The sequence below is a fragment of the Leptonychotes weddellii genome, chromosome 2 (genome assembly GCF_054177405.1).
Source record: "Leptonychotes weddellii isolate Sample4059 chromosome 2, ASM5417740v2, whole genome shotgun sequence".
Taxonomy (NCBI): domain Eukaryota; kingdom Metazoa; phylum Chordata; class Mammalia; order Carnivora; family Phocidae; genus Leptonychotes; species Leptonychotes weddellii.
Genome location: NC_138370.1, coordinates 29,565,710 through 29,583,458, shown reverse-complemented (window position 1 = coordinate 29,583,458; position 17,749 = coordinate 29,565,710). Strand labels below are relative to the sequence as shown.

Genomic DNA, 17,749 nt, shown 5'->3' with positions numbered 1-17,749 from the left:
TACAAGAGCTACAAATTCAAGTGGGCATAATTAAAATGTTTCTTCATCACTCAAGCGCTGACTGTATGAGTGCATAAATTATGCGTTTTTCTTCTTCTTTGATGCCATCTTTAGTTATTTCACAGCTTCTAACTCTCCTTTCTAGGGAATGAAGAGCAAAAATAAAAAGATCTCAATTTAAGGTCAATCGATTTTGTTTCCTGTTAACATGCTTTTTATAATCTATTTGGTGGTTATGAAATTTGAAGCCATCATGTGTAACTGATTTTAGAAAAGTGTTACAAATTATAATGCCTCCATAACTGAGTATGTCAATAAATCTTATTATTCTGGAGTTTAAGTGGATTTTTTTTGCACAAATTGATGTCTCTTCAAAAGGTAAGAACTATGTGGGTTCTGCTTATTTGTAATGTTCTCAAAAACCCACAAGAAGCTACAGTATTTGAATAACTGGTCAGAAACACTCATGAAAAGACACTGTCAATCACAAATTAAGGTGTAAATATCAATGCCGTCTAGTTTTCAGCAGTTGGTTCTGTGGTAAGCAAATACTTTCATTACTACATTTATATTAAATCTAATAATGCATAAAGGTATCCAACCCCTCCCCCAAACCTCTCTAACCTCATCTCCAAGACTTCTTGTCGGGTTTCTTCGTATTTTTTCTTCCATTCATTTGCTTCAATTTCCTTAGTGATTATCTAAATTATAATAGAGATAAAGCTTGGTTTTACCTACTGAAATCTATTACAGTTTGAATTTAAGATTGGAAACTGAAAACACACAACCAGGTGCATCCCAAGACATTCAAGCTACATTGGGAATATAAAGCCTCAACCTCTGTGTATAATGCTCACAAGCATTTGGAAAAATGTACTCTCTGCCACATAGGATGGTGGAAATGTAGCCACCAAAGTAGGGGGGAAGAGAACATCTCCCAGGAAAATTCCAAGTGATAATCACAATCTCTGTGAATTTTACCCAGGTCCAGGGTCTGGCTCTTAGCTCTGTAGGCCCAGAACCGTGATTGATTGGGACAGGACACCAAAAGAAGAGCCATCAGCCTGGCAGAGACTCACCTTAATCAAAGTACTAATTTTACTTATGATAAGAAACAGAACTATGACAGCATCAGGGCATTAGCATGACCAGCATATTCTCATTCTACAGAGATTTCTGATGGCTTGATAAGAACGGAGTCATAACTAGGGGCTCAGAAGTTCAAAACCTCCAGCCAGATGCACCTGTATCTCACTAAAGGCGGGATCTTGCTCCTCAGACCAGCACCCGTATCCCTGTTTGGGATGCCCTTAGAAATCATTACCTCAAACTCCGTGTGCCTGGACAGAGCTTAGAAGGGCATCACTGTTCTCCTTTTATTATACTTCTCTATGCTTCTCTCTTTCTCATTGATAACAACATTCTTTATTTTGGTGCCTTTAATCAGAATCTCAAGAACCTAGCAGCCAGCCTGCCTGCTTCAGGTGACGAGGCACATTCTTGCTCTGCTCCAATAGGCAGTCTTCTCATAGTTTCACTCTCGGGAGGAAGATGAGGTCATTTTTCTCACTGACAAGATTTTGGTAGGGCCTCCTCACCATTGCTCCCAAGTTCTGACAACAGGATCAGCTGACATCCCTCATTATCAACCTAATGCTATTTTGTGAAGCTTTAAAAGACCTATATATCAGGTTCTTCACTACTCTCACTGTATTATAAAAATAACATCGCTACAATAAGGGAATTCCCTTCTTTAAAAAAAAAAAAAAGGGTGGGATCATCAAGAAACACACAAGCCAAACACATAAAATACAGCACAGAAATATAATAATAATAATATTAGGAGCACATGACTGCGTCTTTCATATTTTTCTGATCACCCAGGAAAGGCCTAGCAGGAATCTGTTTTGAACAGAGGCTGTTCAAGAGACACAGGAAAGGAATTTAAGAGTTGATCTGTTTAATTAAAGAATGGATCAAAGTGGGAAGCAATTTTATATTACTGCAAGTCTGTTAAACGAAGGCACTGATTTAGTTACATATGTGGGAAGAGTTGGCAGAATTCAATATTCAAAAAACTTCAAGGCTGAAAGATAACGAAGCACTGTCAGCTTTTTCCCCAGGACTCCAGCACCAATGAGAGTTTTACAGGGAGGCCTTTCTATGAACTACACAAGCTGCAGGAAGTAAGAACTTCCAGCCAGGAATAACTCAAGCCAAACAGAGATGGGATCTCCCTGCTGGCGCATGGGCTTCACAAAGTCAGGGAGTGATAAGTGGACAGAACACGAGGGTCTTTACCTCTTCTCTTATGAGAGTAAGCACGGCTGTCTTATCTGATTCACTGAGGCAGATGCCATCCAGGGGGCTCTCCCCTCCACAGGCCACAGACACGGGGGCCTTCTCCACAGAGGACTCCAACAACAGTCCCTGAGGAGGCAAGAAGTTACACTTAATACCTTCAGGCTTCAGCTTCCCAACCCCAAGCATCCTTCAATAACTTCCTTATTACTCAATGGACTACAATGTTTAAAAACATGTTTGAAGACAAAAACACAGCAGGGGAAGCTTTCAAAAAATAAAATCAAATCTAGTTATAGTACAATCTAAAGGAAAAAGTTCTCTAATGAATATGGGGGTGGGGGGGAGCAAGTTAACTTCCATTTAACAGACAGCCTAGTGAAGTTTTCTCCTTATCCAAAAAGGAGAAAGTGTGATTATCACAGTGACCGGTCACCAAAGAATCACATGCTTGAAAAGGAAAAATGTCTCATTTTTCAGGGGATTTCTGGGGATAATGCATTCCATGTAACTTTTCCCAAAAAAAGTATCAACTTTCAAACATATTGAAGTACCAACTTTTAAACATATTGATACTTTTGTGTACTTCTTTAGTCACCTTGGATAGAAATGTTTCTAAAAGGGACTATTAACTCTCAGGCTTCAGGAAGCAGAAATGGCACACACATCTGAACGCTGACTCCCCTGCCCCACCCCTGGAACGATTCGGGGCCACCAGGAACTTCAGCTGCTCTGCAGTGACGTCCAGCCCTGACCCAGTGATGCTGTCAGGTGGACACCATGAATGGTCCCTGTACAAAGTGGCCAGATCTATGCCTGCACTTTCACTTTTCACTTTTTTGATTCTTTTTGATTCTTCCTTGCTGTTAAGTTTTCAGTTCCCTTCTGGTGCGGCAGCTTGCTTTTATAGTAAACTCAGGTTCCAGAAAGCCACAGTAGTGATTTTTTCACATGAACAAGGACTTCATTCTCTGCTCTTTCCTAAAAGGCATTTTTGGAGCTATTTCCTCCCACCTGTGTAAGTAAACTTTTTGTGTAAATAGGAAAAAAGCTGATCTAATAACATCCAAAATGCCAGCCCAAGGACTTGGCAATAATCTTAACACTCTTAAGAATCTTATAACCAATCTCTCTGGTATCTTGTTTGAACCAAGACTGAACAGAAAGTCCAGAGTCAGCTTAGACCAGTAGTTTTTAAACTTTTCACGGTCATTGCAACTCACTGTTCCTCTAGAAAATGCTCAAAAATTCACTCATAATTTTGCCTTTAGCTTCACGTAGAAGGGCCTGATACGGAAAACCCTGGCTTAGGCCAGGGAAGTGGGGAATGCGAAAGCCACAAGCTGGCAGCGCCTGTTTCAAGCAGCATCTGGAGGAAGGCAGCCCACCCTGCTGACAGGAGTCCACGGTCCCCCCAGAAACACTCTCTATCATGGGGTAGATCTATCACTAGAGCCAGAGGCCACTTGTGGGCAGCCTCAAACACGGCCCCCGATGACCCCCACCGTCCTGGTACTCATCCTCTCATGTAATCTCCTCCCCTTGAGTCTAGGCTGGACCTGGGGACTCACTTCTGAAGAGACTATGGTAAAAGCCATGGGATGTCACTTTTGAGATTAGTTTACAAAAAGACTCCAGCTTCCACATTGTGAAGAGCTCTCTATGGAGAGGCCCATGCGGCAAGGAATTGATGTCTCTGCCAACAGCTAGTGAGGACCTGAGACATGGCGACAGCCGCGTGAGTGAGCTTGGAAGTGTCTCTACCCCAAGTGGAGCCTGGAGGTGACCGCAGCTCTGATCAATACCTTGACTGCAGCCTGTGTAAGGTCAGAGGCACCCAGCAGAACCGCCCCAGGATTCCAGAGCCAGAAAGGAGGACATCAGAAATGTTTCTTGTGGATAATGAATAAACCTCTGGACATTTGAGTCATCAGCCCATTAACTTCCTGTGCCATGCTTCTCCCTCAAGAAACTTTCTCATACTCTTGTTCCCATGTAACTTGCCTACAGGGAGGTAACACCCTAGGTCAAGTTGACACGTTTGGTTCACTTTGTTAAATTTGTGATTCTAAGTTAATACATTTTAAAATCAGTCTTTTGTGTTTTTATTAGTTGAAGCCAGAATCACCAAGTCAAATCAATTCTAAGAAACAGCCCTTCTGTGCCTCCCATGACCCTCAAGTTAGCAAGATTTTGGGAAATAAGCCAAAAAGAGTTTTCTTAGTAAGGAAAACATCAACGTCTATTCTAGAAGTCGGCATCTCATTCATTTGTTGAGAGGATACATGAGTTGTCTGCCCACTTGCTCAACAACTTAATGTATCTGGAAGAGGCAACATTCCAAGTGGAAGCAGGTGATCAGACCTTAGATGGGGGCAGATATATCCAGATGAGTGGGCTCTGCGGCCTGCGGCCCTCCCCTGATCACTCCCTTCCACCTGGCCCCGTGCCTCTCCCCTCACGGCTTAAATGCAAAATGCAACAGCTCTTATGAGGAATTTACGGCCATGGCCTAGTTTAGCCACCTTTTTCAAGAATCCTACGATTTAGCTTTTCACCTTCTTTAGTCCTTTATATTGCTTATCAACAGCACAGAAAGCCTACGGAATCTACCATCATAAAGAATTGACCCGACAATCTCATCCTGGGCTGGGTAATCTATTATGTTTAATAAAGATGCTAACCTAATCAGTCAGTTCCAGCCTTCCAAAGGATCCTGTTTCACGTCCCCTAATCCTTTCCCCTATTCCCAAAGCATTCACAACTGAGGGCCAAGAAAGACCTGTCTCTAGACAGTGGAACTCAATGCAGTCTGTTGCAGACTGGCAGTGAGCACGGATGCCACCAAGGAAACCTCTCTGCTCATGTCCTTGCAGTGGGAAAATGAGCACCGTTAGTCTCTCACAGCAAGCGGAGTTCATCCCATCTTCTGTCCTTGAACCCACTGGAGTACTAGCCCCCCAGCCACTGAGCTCTAATAGCGATATCCTTGGAAAAACCAAATGAACTCAGTTTTTAGAAGTTTAAGCCTTCCTAAAAAAATAAATTGACTCCTAACTGAAAAACGCTGCAGACCAATAGCTGATAAGCAAGATGAGACTCACTGCCCACCAGTGAGTGCACTCTGGCCTTAGTCACTTCGCCCCGGCTACCACCAACTGCTGCAACAGGAATGCACTTCCAAGAAACAGAGAGAGGCTTAAACAAGTCAATGCTAGATGAACCAGATTTCTTTATTCAATGTTTTGAATATTGCAATTTCCTTATGTGACGCCTATTCCACATTCTAGGAAGTAGAAATTCATTGATTTCAGGAAGTTCCACTGGGGTTACTTTTAAAAGATCACAACAAAGGATATGTTCTTCGGCAGCCAGCTCCAAAGACAAGTATTCCCCACTTTTCTTTCTCGCTCACTCTCCCACCCTCTTCCTGGCAGCATCACCCCACCTGACAGTGGCCTACCACTCTGCAGCTCCCATTTTTGACGTTATCACTGCCTTTCATCCTCATGACCACCGGACGAGGCCAATAGGTGCTCTCATTTTATGGATGAAGAAGTTGGGAATCCGAAAGTTGAACCAGTCTGTTCCCAACGCTGGGGAAGCCACCTAAACCTGCAGCTGCGCAGACCAAGGCTTGGTCCACTCGACACAACCTGCCCCGATCATCCGTTTGCTATTTTTAAAGACTGAAAATACAAGAAAGTGCTCCCTTAGTACTTAGAAAACTTCCAAAGGAACTGGTTTCCCCAAGTGCATGAGCAGGCTCTTTGGGTAGCGGCGTGTGTAATGTCAGCCTATTGTGGGTGGGGGTGGCAGGCATCCCTCCCTCCCACAGATGAGGAGAGACAGGCCCATGAGTGGCTGTCCTGGGATTAGGTGACCTGGCTCCCAAAAAAGTGATTTTGTCCAGAAACAAATTCACTAATGTGTGAGGCCCTTGTGGGGGGACAATGCTCCTGAGACCCTATGTGCTTTGTGTATGTCTTCCTTCTGCCCACGTTTCCACAGGCTACTCCTTCACCCATCTACCTTCACGTTTGCTCATTCTGTGTCCTCTAGGGAATCACTGTGTGTCTTGGCCTAACAGTGAGTCCTGAAAACAATTTACCGGGACATGCAATCGGCATTAAAAAATGAAATGGAATTTAAAAAATGAAATAGAGGAGGTGCCTGGGTGGCTCAGTCAGTTAAGCGTCTGCTTTTGGCTCAGGTCTTGATCCCAGGGTTCTGGGATTGAGCCCTTAGTCAAGGTTCCCGGCTCAGTGGGGAGTCTGTTTCTCACTCTGCCCCTTCCTCTTCCCCTGCTCGTGCTCTCTCATGCTTGCTCTCTCTCTCAAATAAATAAAATCTTTTAAAAAATGAAATAGAATAGAAAAATATCAGAGTGAATCACATGAAGAAAGGTAGATACTGTTTTGTGCAATTTGTTTTATAAAAATACAAATGCATACGTTGTGATGTGTCATTCATATATACATATATATATTAGTCAAGATGCAAAACATTTTTACTGTGGATTAAGGTAAAGGATGTTTCAATCACAGCTTCATCTAATCCTATAGCTTCAACTATCCTGTGTCCTAAAGACCCTCAAATTTTTTAAAGATTTTATTTATTTTAGAGAGAGAGAGAGAAGGGCAGAGGGAAAGGGAGAGAGAGTCTAAAGCAGACTCTATGCTGAATGCAGAGTCCGATGCAGAGCTTGATCTCACAACCCTGAGATCACCTGAACTGAAACCAAGAGTCAGGGGCTTAACCCACTGCGTCACCCAGGCACACCCTGGGTTTGCTTTAATAGATTTAAGGGCTGGGGTGCCCGGGTGGCTTAGTGAGTTAAGCCTTCAACTCTTGGTTTTGGCTCTGGTGGTGACCTTAGGTCTGGGGATTTAGGCCCGCATTGGGTTCTGCGTTCAGCGGGGAGTCTGAGGATTCTCTCCCTCTCCCCACCTTGCACACTCTCTCTCTAAAATAAGTAAATAAATTTTGGGGCGCCTGGGTGGCTCAGTCGGTTAAGCATCTGACTTTGGCTCAGGGCATGATTTTAGGGTCCTGGGATTGAGCCCTACCTGGGGCTCCCTGCTCAGCAGGGAGTCTGCTTGTCCCTCTGCCCCTCCCTCTGCTTGTGCTCTCTCTCTCTCTCAAATAAATAAATAAAATCTTTTAAAAAATAAAAATCAGGGCGCCTGGGTGGCTCAGTTGGTTAAGCGACTGCCTTCGGCTCAGGTCATGATCCGGGAGTCCCGGGATCGAGTCCCACATCGGGCTCCCTGCTCGGCAGGGAATCTGCTTCTCCCTCTGACCCTCTCATGCTCTACCTCATTCTCTCTCTCAAATAAATAAATAAAATCTTAAAAATAAATAAATAAAATAAATAAATAAATAAAAATCAATCAATCTTTTAAAAAATTGTAAATAAAGCCAACCCAGGCTTTTACTGAACTCATGCTATGTACTTATCAGAACTGCCTCCTGGAAATATGGACTTAGAAACTGGTCCCACAGATGTCTCAAAGCCACAGATCTAAAAATTAACTTCTACAATTCTGCTCCTCTTTCTGTATTCTTACTTTACTGATTCCTGTGTTCAGCAGAATTTATTGTGGTAGGTGCTGAAGTAGCAGCAAACGGACAGTCGTGGTCCCTACCTTCACCAAGCTTACAGTGTTGGAAGGAAGGAAGGGAGAACAAGAAGTGACTCCGAGGGGTAGGTTCACAGAACTGAAAGAACTTCCATGTGGTTCAGAGTCAGATGTGTGAGGGAGAGAGGAGACAGTGGAAGCTGGAGAGAAAGGCAGAGTCCCAGTGCAGAAAACCACATCCGCCGCCGGAAGAGTCTGAACTTATTCTAAAGACAAGGGAAGCCAACCAAGAGGGTTAAGCAAAGAGTAACAAGATCAGTTTGGTGTTTAAACATTACCTTGGCTTATGTAAAAGGATGAGAGAACAGCCTAGAAACAGGGAGACTGGTTAGGAAACTACCACCATATTTAAAAAGACTGGTGGCGGCCACGGGCTGGAGAAACTTTGGTGGGTTTACAATATATGGTTTCCAGACTTTGAAACAGCAGATTTTGCTTGTGGGAATAAGGGGGAGGGAGAAGCCCCTGGGCACCCCAGGTTTGTCGGGCAGGTTATCAGTAACACTGACCACTTGGACATTCAAGGAAGAAACCTTGGGTGGCTTTCACCAACTTTCTCTCACCACCACTCCACCCCAGCCACCATGCACATCTCCCAAGTCACCAAACAGTGATGGTTCTACCTGATAAATCTCTCTCAGCCTCCACCCCATCCTTTGAACTCTTACCCATCACGATGCTCCTTACTTAAAACCCCACGATAGTTCCTTACTGCTTCTACCACAAATTTCAAACCTCCTGGCACCATGTCACTAGCCCCTGATGATCTGGCCCTCAGCTACTATATGTGGACTACCCTCTCACACGAGATGACTAACACTTCCACTTCCTCATAGAGCCCATGCTTCTCACTCCCAGCCTTTGTGCAGGCCAACTCTGCTGCCCAGAACACCCTTCACTGCTTCATCTTTCAAACTAAGTTCAAATGGCAGAAGCTAAGACAACACCACCTTAACCAAGTGATCAAAGTTAACTCCACCAATAATGGGACAAGCTGGGATCCACAAGGTCACTTCTGATGGCTTTGTGCCCAAAATGCATAAACTGAATTTAATTAGCAGAAACACTGGACGAACCCAAAATGAAAGATATTCTACAAAACACTGACCTGTATTCTTCAAAAGTGTCAAGGTCAGGAAAGACAAAGACTGAAAAACTATCACAGATTACAGGAGACTGAGAACCCGAGAACTAAATGCAACATGGGATCCTGAGCTGGATCCTGCACCAGAAAGAGGATGTTACCGGGACAACTGACACAATTCAAATACGGCTTATAGCTTAGTATTATAATAATACTGTACCAGTGTTCACTGATTTTGATAACTGTACTGTGATTATATAAAATGTTAACATTCAAGGAATATGGGTGAAAGATTTATAGGAATTCTTTGTACTATTTTTCTAAGTCTAAAAAGTGTAACATAATTTTGCTTTTAATGAGCTCAAATTCAGCCTCCCCAACACCTGCCGCGCAGGCGGTCAGCCCTGGCTCCCACAGCCCCCGGAACACATTGGATTACAACATTCACACCATCTCATTAGTTTCCATTTTGTATCCACTACCAGTGCTGTTCAAAAGAATTACAGTGCAAGCCACTGGTAATTTAAAATGTTTCGGTAGCCATTTAAAAAGTAAAAAGACACACAAAATTAATTTTAATAATATAGTTCAGTTAACCTAATACATCTAAAATAGGATCATCTCGACATGTAATGAATATAAAAAGTTCGAGACATTTTCTTTTTTTTTTTTTTTGTCCTAAGTCTTTAAAGACTAGTTATATTTTACATTTACAAGACATCTCAATTCAGACTAACTACAGATCAGGTGCTCAGTGGCCACATGAGGCTGATGGCTACTGGATAGATATCAGGATAGACTACGAGCTCCTCAAGTGAAGAAACTTTTATTTATATTTCAGCCTGTCACCAAACATTGACTACAATTTAGTTAATGAATTAATGTGGGCTTTAAAATAAATACTGAAAAAAAAAAAACCCCTGAGCCCCACACTTCCCCTGCCCCCCACAAGTGTAGGAACTTACAGTCATGGCAGATCCATCTTTTTCCATCTTCTGGCACGTCTCTTTCTCTATACCTACAACACAGAGAGTCATTTTTATAGTTATCCCAAGAAGTCAGTTCCTGTCTTTCCTGATGAAGACTCTGGAGACCCCAGTGCAGGCCCAGAGTGACATCTATGAACCCAAGAACAGCATTTCCAGATTTTCAAAGGAGCACCGGCACTTTGTTGATGGATGTGTTGTCTGTGTTAAAAGTCCGAAATACTCAGAAGAAAGGGGAGTGTTGCCGTTAGAGAGCCATACACACAATCACCATCTTCAGGTGGAAAGAACAGCAAGGCTGCCCCCTTGTGTCCGTAAAAAGTTTTGTAAATAAGTTGTTACTACAACCATGGGACTATGTCAGAAAGAGGAAACCACAATGTGAATGTTATTTTTATTAGCAGGTCTGAGTGAATTTACATTCCAGCCCAGAAGGGTACCCTCAGACTATTTAATGTAGCAGATAAAACAATAAGCTCTAAATTTCAATGCCCGAAAGACTAAATTCATTCTCCTCCCCATACGCTTTCACACTTGTCTACCACCACCAAAGGCAACATTAAAAAAAAAAAAAAAATTATGCTTTTTCTAATTAAAGGAATATGCACTCATTGAAGAAAATTTTAAAATATGAAAAAAACCACAATTCTAAAGCTACAATCCTCCACGTAGCAACAGCGAATTGTTATTTTAGTGTACTGTCAACAGTGAATTATTTAAAACACAAATGTGACCATCACCACTCTGTGTACAAACCTTCAATGGCTCCCCTTTACCGACAGGATCAAGTCCAGATTCCTCAGTACAACCTTGTTTTCCCACTTGTCCTGAATTCACAGAGAACTGCTGAGCATTTACCAACACGGCAGGTTCCTTCCCGCCCCTGGGAGAGATTCTCGTTCCCTGGGGCACATCTATGTGTCTATCTATCAAGACCTGGTGCAAAGGTGACTCTCCCCAGAGAGTCTGACTCCCCTGACAGAGCCAGAACTCCTTTCCCACCTCCACAACACTTACCACCCCTGCATGACCGTAGCCTTTGCTTGCTCCCAGGACACGGCTATCAGTCCCTGGAGCTGGAGCATTAGCTTTTCACTAACTCTGAGGACAGCACCGTGGCTAACAGAACCCCAGCTCTAGAAATTTCCATTGGAGGAATTTCCTCTAGTGAGGAAGAATATAATCCATCAAATATCTACATGCCCCTCAAGAAATTTATCAGAGACACCTGTTATAATAAATACATGGAATAGGGCGCTTGGGTGGCTCAGTTGGTTAAGCGACTGCCTTCGGCTCAGGTCATGATCCCAGGGTCCTGGGATCGAGTCCCACATCGGGCTCCCGGCTCAGCGGGAGGCCTGCTTCTCCCTCTCCCACTCCCCCTGCTTGTGTTCCTGCTCTCGCTGTCTCTGTCAAATAAATAAATAAAATCTTTAAAAAAAAAAAATAAATAAATACATGGAATAGGAGTAGTAAGAAGAAATGCAGTGGGAACACAGTGTGGAAGCCAAGTCTCACTTTTGACAGAAACCTGAAAGAACAGACAGAATTTTTATAGAAGATGGCAAAGAAAGGCATTTTATTTTATTTTATTTTAAGATTTTTATTTATTTATTTGACAGAGAGAGACACAGCGAGAGAGGGAACACAAGCAGGGGGAGTGGAAGAGGGAGAAGCAGGCTTCCCGCTGAGCAGGGAGCCCAATGCAGGGCTTGATCCCAGGACCCTGGGATCATGACCTGAGCAGAAGGCAGACGCTTAACGACTGAGCCACCCAGGCACCCCAAGAAAGGCATTTTAAATGTAAGAAATAATGTAGGTACAAGAGTACTCAGGATCATCCCTGGGATGATGTCAGAGCAGAAAGCGGCCTGGGAAGAAATGTGGAATAGTGCCTGACACCTTTACTCTACAGATGGGAGATGGAGATGTGGGCAGTGGGGAGAGGCTGAGGAGAGAACTCTTGCAAAGTCTGGACTTCCACCTGCTTCCCTGGTTTGATGACATGTTGTGATTTTTAAAATTCTGAGTATAAAAGTCCCCAAATCAACTTACATTGCTCAAAATCTGAGTTTTTAATAATGTTTACGGTAGTCAGGAACATGGTTTCTAAACATCTCACAAGTCAAGTTTAAGGCCACAGATACAACTTGGGACCTGGACAAGGGCCTCAGCTCTAGAATGTTCTTACAAGTTCAACAGTGAGAAGCTTCAGCATAGGTTAGTCTAGTTAGTTCTTTTACTAGAGCATTAAGGATTTTTCAGGATATTAGTCAATTTCAATCTACCACATCGGTGAGCAGGAAAATGTATAATATTCTAGTCATGAAAGCAATCTCTTCCCTCATTAGCACTGCGGTTAAAAGACCGTGAAACCAGATTGTTGAGGTTTGAATCCTAGTTCTACCATTTGCTAGTCAAGTGACCTTGGCTGACTGACTTAACTTCTATGTCTCACCTTCCTTCTCTGAAAAATGGGGGAAAAAAACAATACCGATCAAGGAGTAATCAATTAATAGATGTCAAGCACTTACAACTGTGCCTGCACACGGTAAGGCACTCTCCGTGTTACTGTTATTTCTCTAAGTTGAACAACAATCACAACATGGCTATAGGCCACTGTATTTTGAGATGTGGTCCCATGCAATAAATTATTCAAAATTCAAGCAGTCTCATACGTCAGCGTCTCCTGTGCATTCTGCCACACTCATCCCTATGTCTCTGGTACTTCAACAAGACACCCTCCTGTGCCTCTTTTCTAGGTAAAGAAGCAAAGCACAGATCTCTCCTCCAAGTGACCCAATTCTCTAATCTCTTTAAAGCGCCTCCTGCATTAGGCTTTCAGGCATTTCTAGGCTTAAGTACATTAGAAAGATGAACATATACTTCCATACCTGCTTCTGAGGATGAAAACGCATGATTTATGGTAGACACGGGAACATTGGAACATTCAAAGTACTCCAGGTCTTCCTCTGGCTCACCTTTCACCTCGGCCCCAGATGATTTCTGACCAGATGAAGTGGACGCCAGTTTCTCCTCATCAGTAGCGTGGCCATCCCTATTAGAAACGTCTGAAATCTGGGCGATCACTGCTCCTTCATCCTGGGAAATGCAACAGATCAGAGGCTACCGTTTAGGAGGACCAACAGTGGGGAAGGCGACATCTCAGACACCATTCCACATGGGTGTCCAAGAACACTTAACCACAGATTTTGGTACCAGTCAAGGAGGAAGCTGGGGTCTCTCAATCATGAATACTATGCTTTCTAGAACCTAAGTTCTGTTATTCACACATGACCTCTGAAAAATTAACCTTTTCTAGCCTAGATTTATAAGCCAGAATTTTAAGTGGTCCACAGTGGTTTTCAGATATTTTGCTCATATACTCCCTGAATTGTTTTGGAATATCAATGTACCCCTTTGTATTTTCAGGTGACTTCCAAAAACTTTTCAGCATAAATATAAAAAAAAATCTGGTATACTTTAAAAACTGGCCTTGCTTACTTCAATCTAGTTACTCTAGTGATTTGATGATGCTCTATCATCTCTTTAAAATCAAACATGAACACACACTCTTTAATAATTTTAAGTCAGAAATTTGCATCATTGCTTTTCCCCTCTGAATTTGTATTTCCCTTCTACTTCCACCAAGAAATTATTCTTAAATAAAGCATTTGTATACTTGAAAGTCTTTTAAAGTTCTCCCTATCATTTTTCTCAGTTAAAAAAGTTAAAATTAAAAAAAATTTCTATGACCGTAAGTCTCTAAGTATTAACAGTTTTTCTTCTGGAGAGTTAATCATTGTACATAACTAATGCACAGTGTATCCTAAAATTATTACAACTTTTGATAAGTACTATAAAATTCAAAAATTGATACTAAAAACAAGTAGCAATTACATTTTGTTGTACCAATTACTTAAAACTTTTGCAGTGTCATATGTGCTATTTTTCTGAATCAAAGGTAAATTTCTCATGGTTCTTGTTGCCTGCTTTAGCAGCATTTGAAAGTGGATACTTTACACATTTGTAATAGATGAAAAAATAAGTGAGAGGGCAAATTTTTTTTTTTAATCTTCAGCCATATACCAAGTTGTTGGTCCAAACTGTGTAAAATAAGTTAAATTTAAAATGCATTTTATTAACCAATGAATGTATTTCTATAATCAGTTATGCTGAAATAAAGTTTTAAAAAGGGTCTCAATCAAATAGGTCTGGATTTTTGTTTCTTTTATGTTTCCCAATTCATACAGTCATGGACAAATATTTATTGCTAGAAGGAAACAAGGGTCCATATGAATTTTAATCCTGTTTTTCATTTTTATAATTATAAATCAATAAGAAGCCTTAGATATTTAAGCTTACTTATACAAATAGATTAAAGAGAAAAAAGTTTTGTAATAGAAATATGTCTCTCGATTCTTGGAACCCCTTTCCAAGTTATGTACCAAAAAATTCTATCATCAAAAATTATTTTGGGGGGCTCCTGGGTGGCTCAGCCAGTTAAGCATCTGACTTTGGCTCAGGTCAAGGTCTCATGGTCCTGGGATAGAGCCCTGCTTTGGGGATTCCTGCTCAGCGGGGAGTCTGTTTGTCCCTCTGTCCCTACCCTGGCTCATGCTCTCTCTCTCAAATACATAGAATCTTTAAAAAAAATAATTTTTTTACTGAGATATAATTGACATTTAACAGCGTGTCAAGGATAATTTTTAATGATCGATCAGGTGGTAACTCAGGTTCTCCTACTTTGCTAAAAGCAATGAATTGGAAAACCATCTGACTTAAAAAAATTGTTATCCAGTTATTAGAATCAATCACTTTCTTAAACATGCATCAGTATTTCAAATCAGTCCTTTGTCTGATGTCCCAGACATTTCATACCCAGTAAAAATGCATCTTAGTAAGATTTAGAATGAGAGGAAACTTTACCCAATAGAAGTGGGAAAAGGGTTAATGTGAGGGGGCTTCCCTGTTCTCAGGAGCCTTCTCAGGTCACTTTAGGAAATTAAGGGTCTGAAAATTGGTTTCCTCAAAGCTAGATACTCAAGACACCTGTTGGAAACTCTTCATTAATCCCCCCTGGCTCCCCCATGCCCCCCAGGCGGATACAAACTCCAGTTTGGGGTACCCCTGGTCTAAGAGACATTCTGGTGATGGGCAGAGACTCACCTGAGAACAGCCATCCAAAGCAAGAGACTGTGTTTCATATTTCTTCACCTTACAGCCACTCCTGGAAAGGAAAAAACAAAAAACAAAAAACAAAAACAGGCCATTTTGGAATCACATTGACAATTTCCAAGCTATGAGATGGAGCAGAGAAAGCAATGTGTGCAGAGAAAAGCCAAAGCATACAGCACCACACACGTTCTACATCTACACACTAGAGAGGGGAACACCTTTCACATCTCTGAATCTTCTCCCAGGAGACAGGGCAAGCAAGGAACTAGAGCTCAGCTCATTCTCTGAAAAGACCTCCTCACGTGCTTCTGTGGGACGTTTAACACCAGTACCCTGACCCCTGCGGTTTCTGCTTACACACCACCAAGCCTTTCAGAGGTACCCTTAGCACCTAGAGACATTCAGTTCATCTGATCCTTACTCACTTGGCTGTGACAATTCATTAGAAAAATTACCACACTGGACCAGATTCTTTAAAAAAGTTCTTTATTGCACTAAAAACCACATAAGTCTGATAAGACAGTTCCAGACCTGTGTGCTAACAGAGAAGAACTATGGTCAACGGAAAGTACAAAAATAAAAATATTTGTGTAAATGGTTACCATTTCTATTAAGCAGTAAGATGGAAAACGAATGTCATGTATTTGTGCAAAGATTGGAACTGGCACATAATTTATGACCTGAAGACTAGTTCAGATTCTGTTCTGTTTTAATGAACTTAAAATTCCCAGTAAAAAAGCCACTCTGCTAAAATAAATAAATTTACAACTTTTTCTTCTTCTTCTGGGGGGAGGGGGAAGGAAGGAGCATATAAAGTTACCAGAATGTGCATGCTCACTATCTAGTTTCTGGATTTTTCTTTTACTAATGCTCTTACTAAATGCCACCCCCTGCTACCAAAGCACCAAACTGGAGTTGCCTCTAAAATGTATCCCCTGCTCCAAGCCAGCAACCTCATCCTATCAAAAAAGTCAATTATTTCCAACAACAGCAGAGCAGTCCCTCAGACCACTGTCAGGATGATCTCGGGGCCAAGCCAGCGCTCATTATCAAAGTGCCACGTGAGGCGTGCCAAGCCAGGGAGCGCAAGCTCTTGCACCTAAGGTGGAAGGCTGATCTCCACTCCTTTAGGTACAAATTGCAAGGCTAAGCTGACTCATGAAGTGGCAAATGAAATGCAAAAAATCATCAGAAGGTCAAACTCAGAAACAAGCCAACATGCTATGGAGAGATGGTCTGGGGAGAGGAACTGCCAACAGTCCCAGGGACAAACAGAAACAGAAGTACTTACAACAGAAAACAGAGAAATTTCACTTGTTCAGTAGTCCTGATGCACCAACAAAATTAGAGACAGAAAAGAGACAGACAGATGGAGAAAAAAATCATGTAAAGCCTGGAATATTTATCTGTAGTCTGGCAGATGTAAAGGCTGCAAAATTCTTTCTATGAGGTGGGATACAAATAAAAATGTCATACTCATGAATGTTATCATCGGTGAGCGAATGATTATCAGGAACCTCTCTCTAACAGAGTAAGAGGAGTAGAAACACTCAGAAATGCCTCATATTCAAATTTATAGATGAAAAGTGAACTTCCAAATATTTGTCAATATATAAAACCAACATTTCACTACTGAGAACATTTACTCATAAATGTCTCGTCTTCCAGATTAAAGGCAGTGTGTGAATACAATAGTTGACAATGGATCAGATTATAACTACTGTATGTGTGTATCACTAAGAAGCTTACCGTGATTTTACATAATTTATCTTATTTGAGCCATAAAATACCAATCATAGATGGTACAATGTCTCCACTTTACAGAAGAATCTGAGATGCCAATTGCATGCATCTTTTAAAAAGCCCCACAAGTAACCTGCTAACAGAACTTCAAACTTTCCACTCGAACCTCCTTCACAGGTACACCTCCAGCCCTTCCTACCGATGAAGGGATTTTCTAAACAAAACCCCAGAGTTACACAAGAGGTGGAGCACCCTCTCTTACAGAAAGAACAAGGAGACAAGAGTTTTGATTGCGTAAGAGTTAGAAAAAAAAAATCTGTAAGGCATATTAAATCAAGAAGTTCACTCACCAAGAACAGAACAGGAGGAAAATGCCAGCAGGTGAGAGTGGCAGGATCTGAGAGGGTACTTCTTGCTACTGCAAATTAAGTGTAGGATAAACTCCCCTCCCTTTGGTCCAGATTTAATCTGATCTAACATGAATTCACTGGCTACAAGGCTTCGACATACAACTGTAGGGAGGCCCCCGATGACTCCTTATCAACCTTGCTAGCCAGAAGCACCCCGTATTTTGGACATCCCACATTATAAAGCACCAAGGCAACGACGGGGCCAACACATACCCGAAGTATTGACTAGAGAGAGGTAACCAGCCTCAGTCACAGAAGAGCACTCTGAGGATGCCCAATCAATATTTTCCAGCAACCATTTAACTGCTCATATATAATCAAAGAACAGATCAAGAACTACTGCTGACATTTCATTCACCTTGGACATTCTGGGGTTGCCGAGGAACTGATTTCTCATGGCTCAAG

General features: G+C 41.9%; 1 protein-coding gene across 11 annotated transcripts in view; it reads right to left on the bottom strand.

The window, feature by feature from the left end:
• Positions 1-17,749, bottom strand: part of TACC1 (transforming acidic coiled-coil containing protein 1) — a 117,631-nt gene that overhangs the window by 12,267 nt on the left and 87,615 nt on the right. For 5 of the 11 annotated variants that reach the window (XM_081809313.1, XM_081809304.1, XM_081809314.1 and 2 more), the window contains 5 exons: positions 15,183-15,243; positions 12,908-13,115; positions 9,993-10,045; positions 2,302-2,430; positions 625-701 (listed from right to left, as the gene is read on the bottom strand). In XM_081809313.1, the coding sequence (XP_081665439.1) occupies positions 625-701; positions 2,302-2,430; positions 9,993-10,045; positions 12,908-13,115; positions 15,183-15,243 (528 nt within the window). Of the gene's footprint in view, positions 1-624; positions 702-2,301; positions 2,431-9,992; positions 10,046-12,907; positions 13,116-15,182; positions 15,244-16,482; positions 16,519-17,749 lie in introns of all 11 variants that reach the window. The other 6 variants (XM_081809310.1, XM_081809326.1, XM_081809307.1 and 3 more) reach the window with 3 other exon arrangements.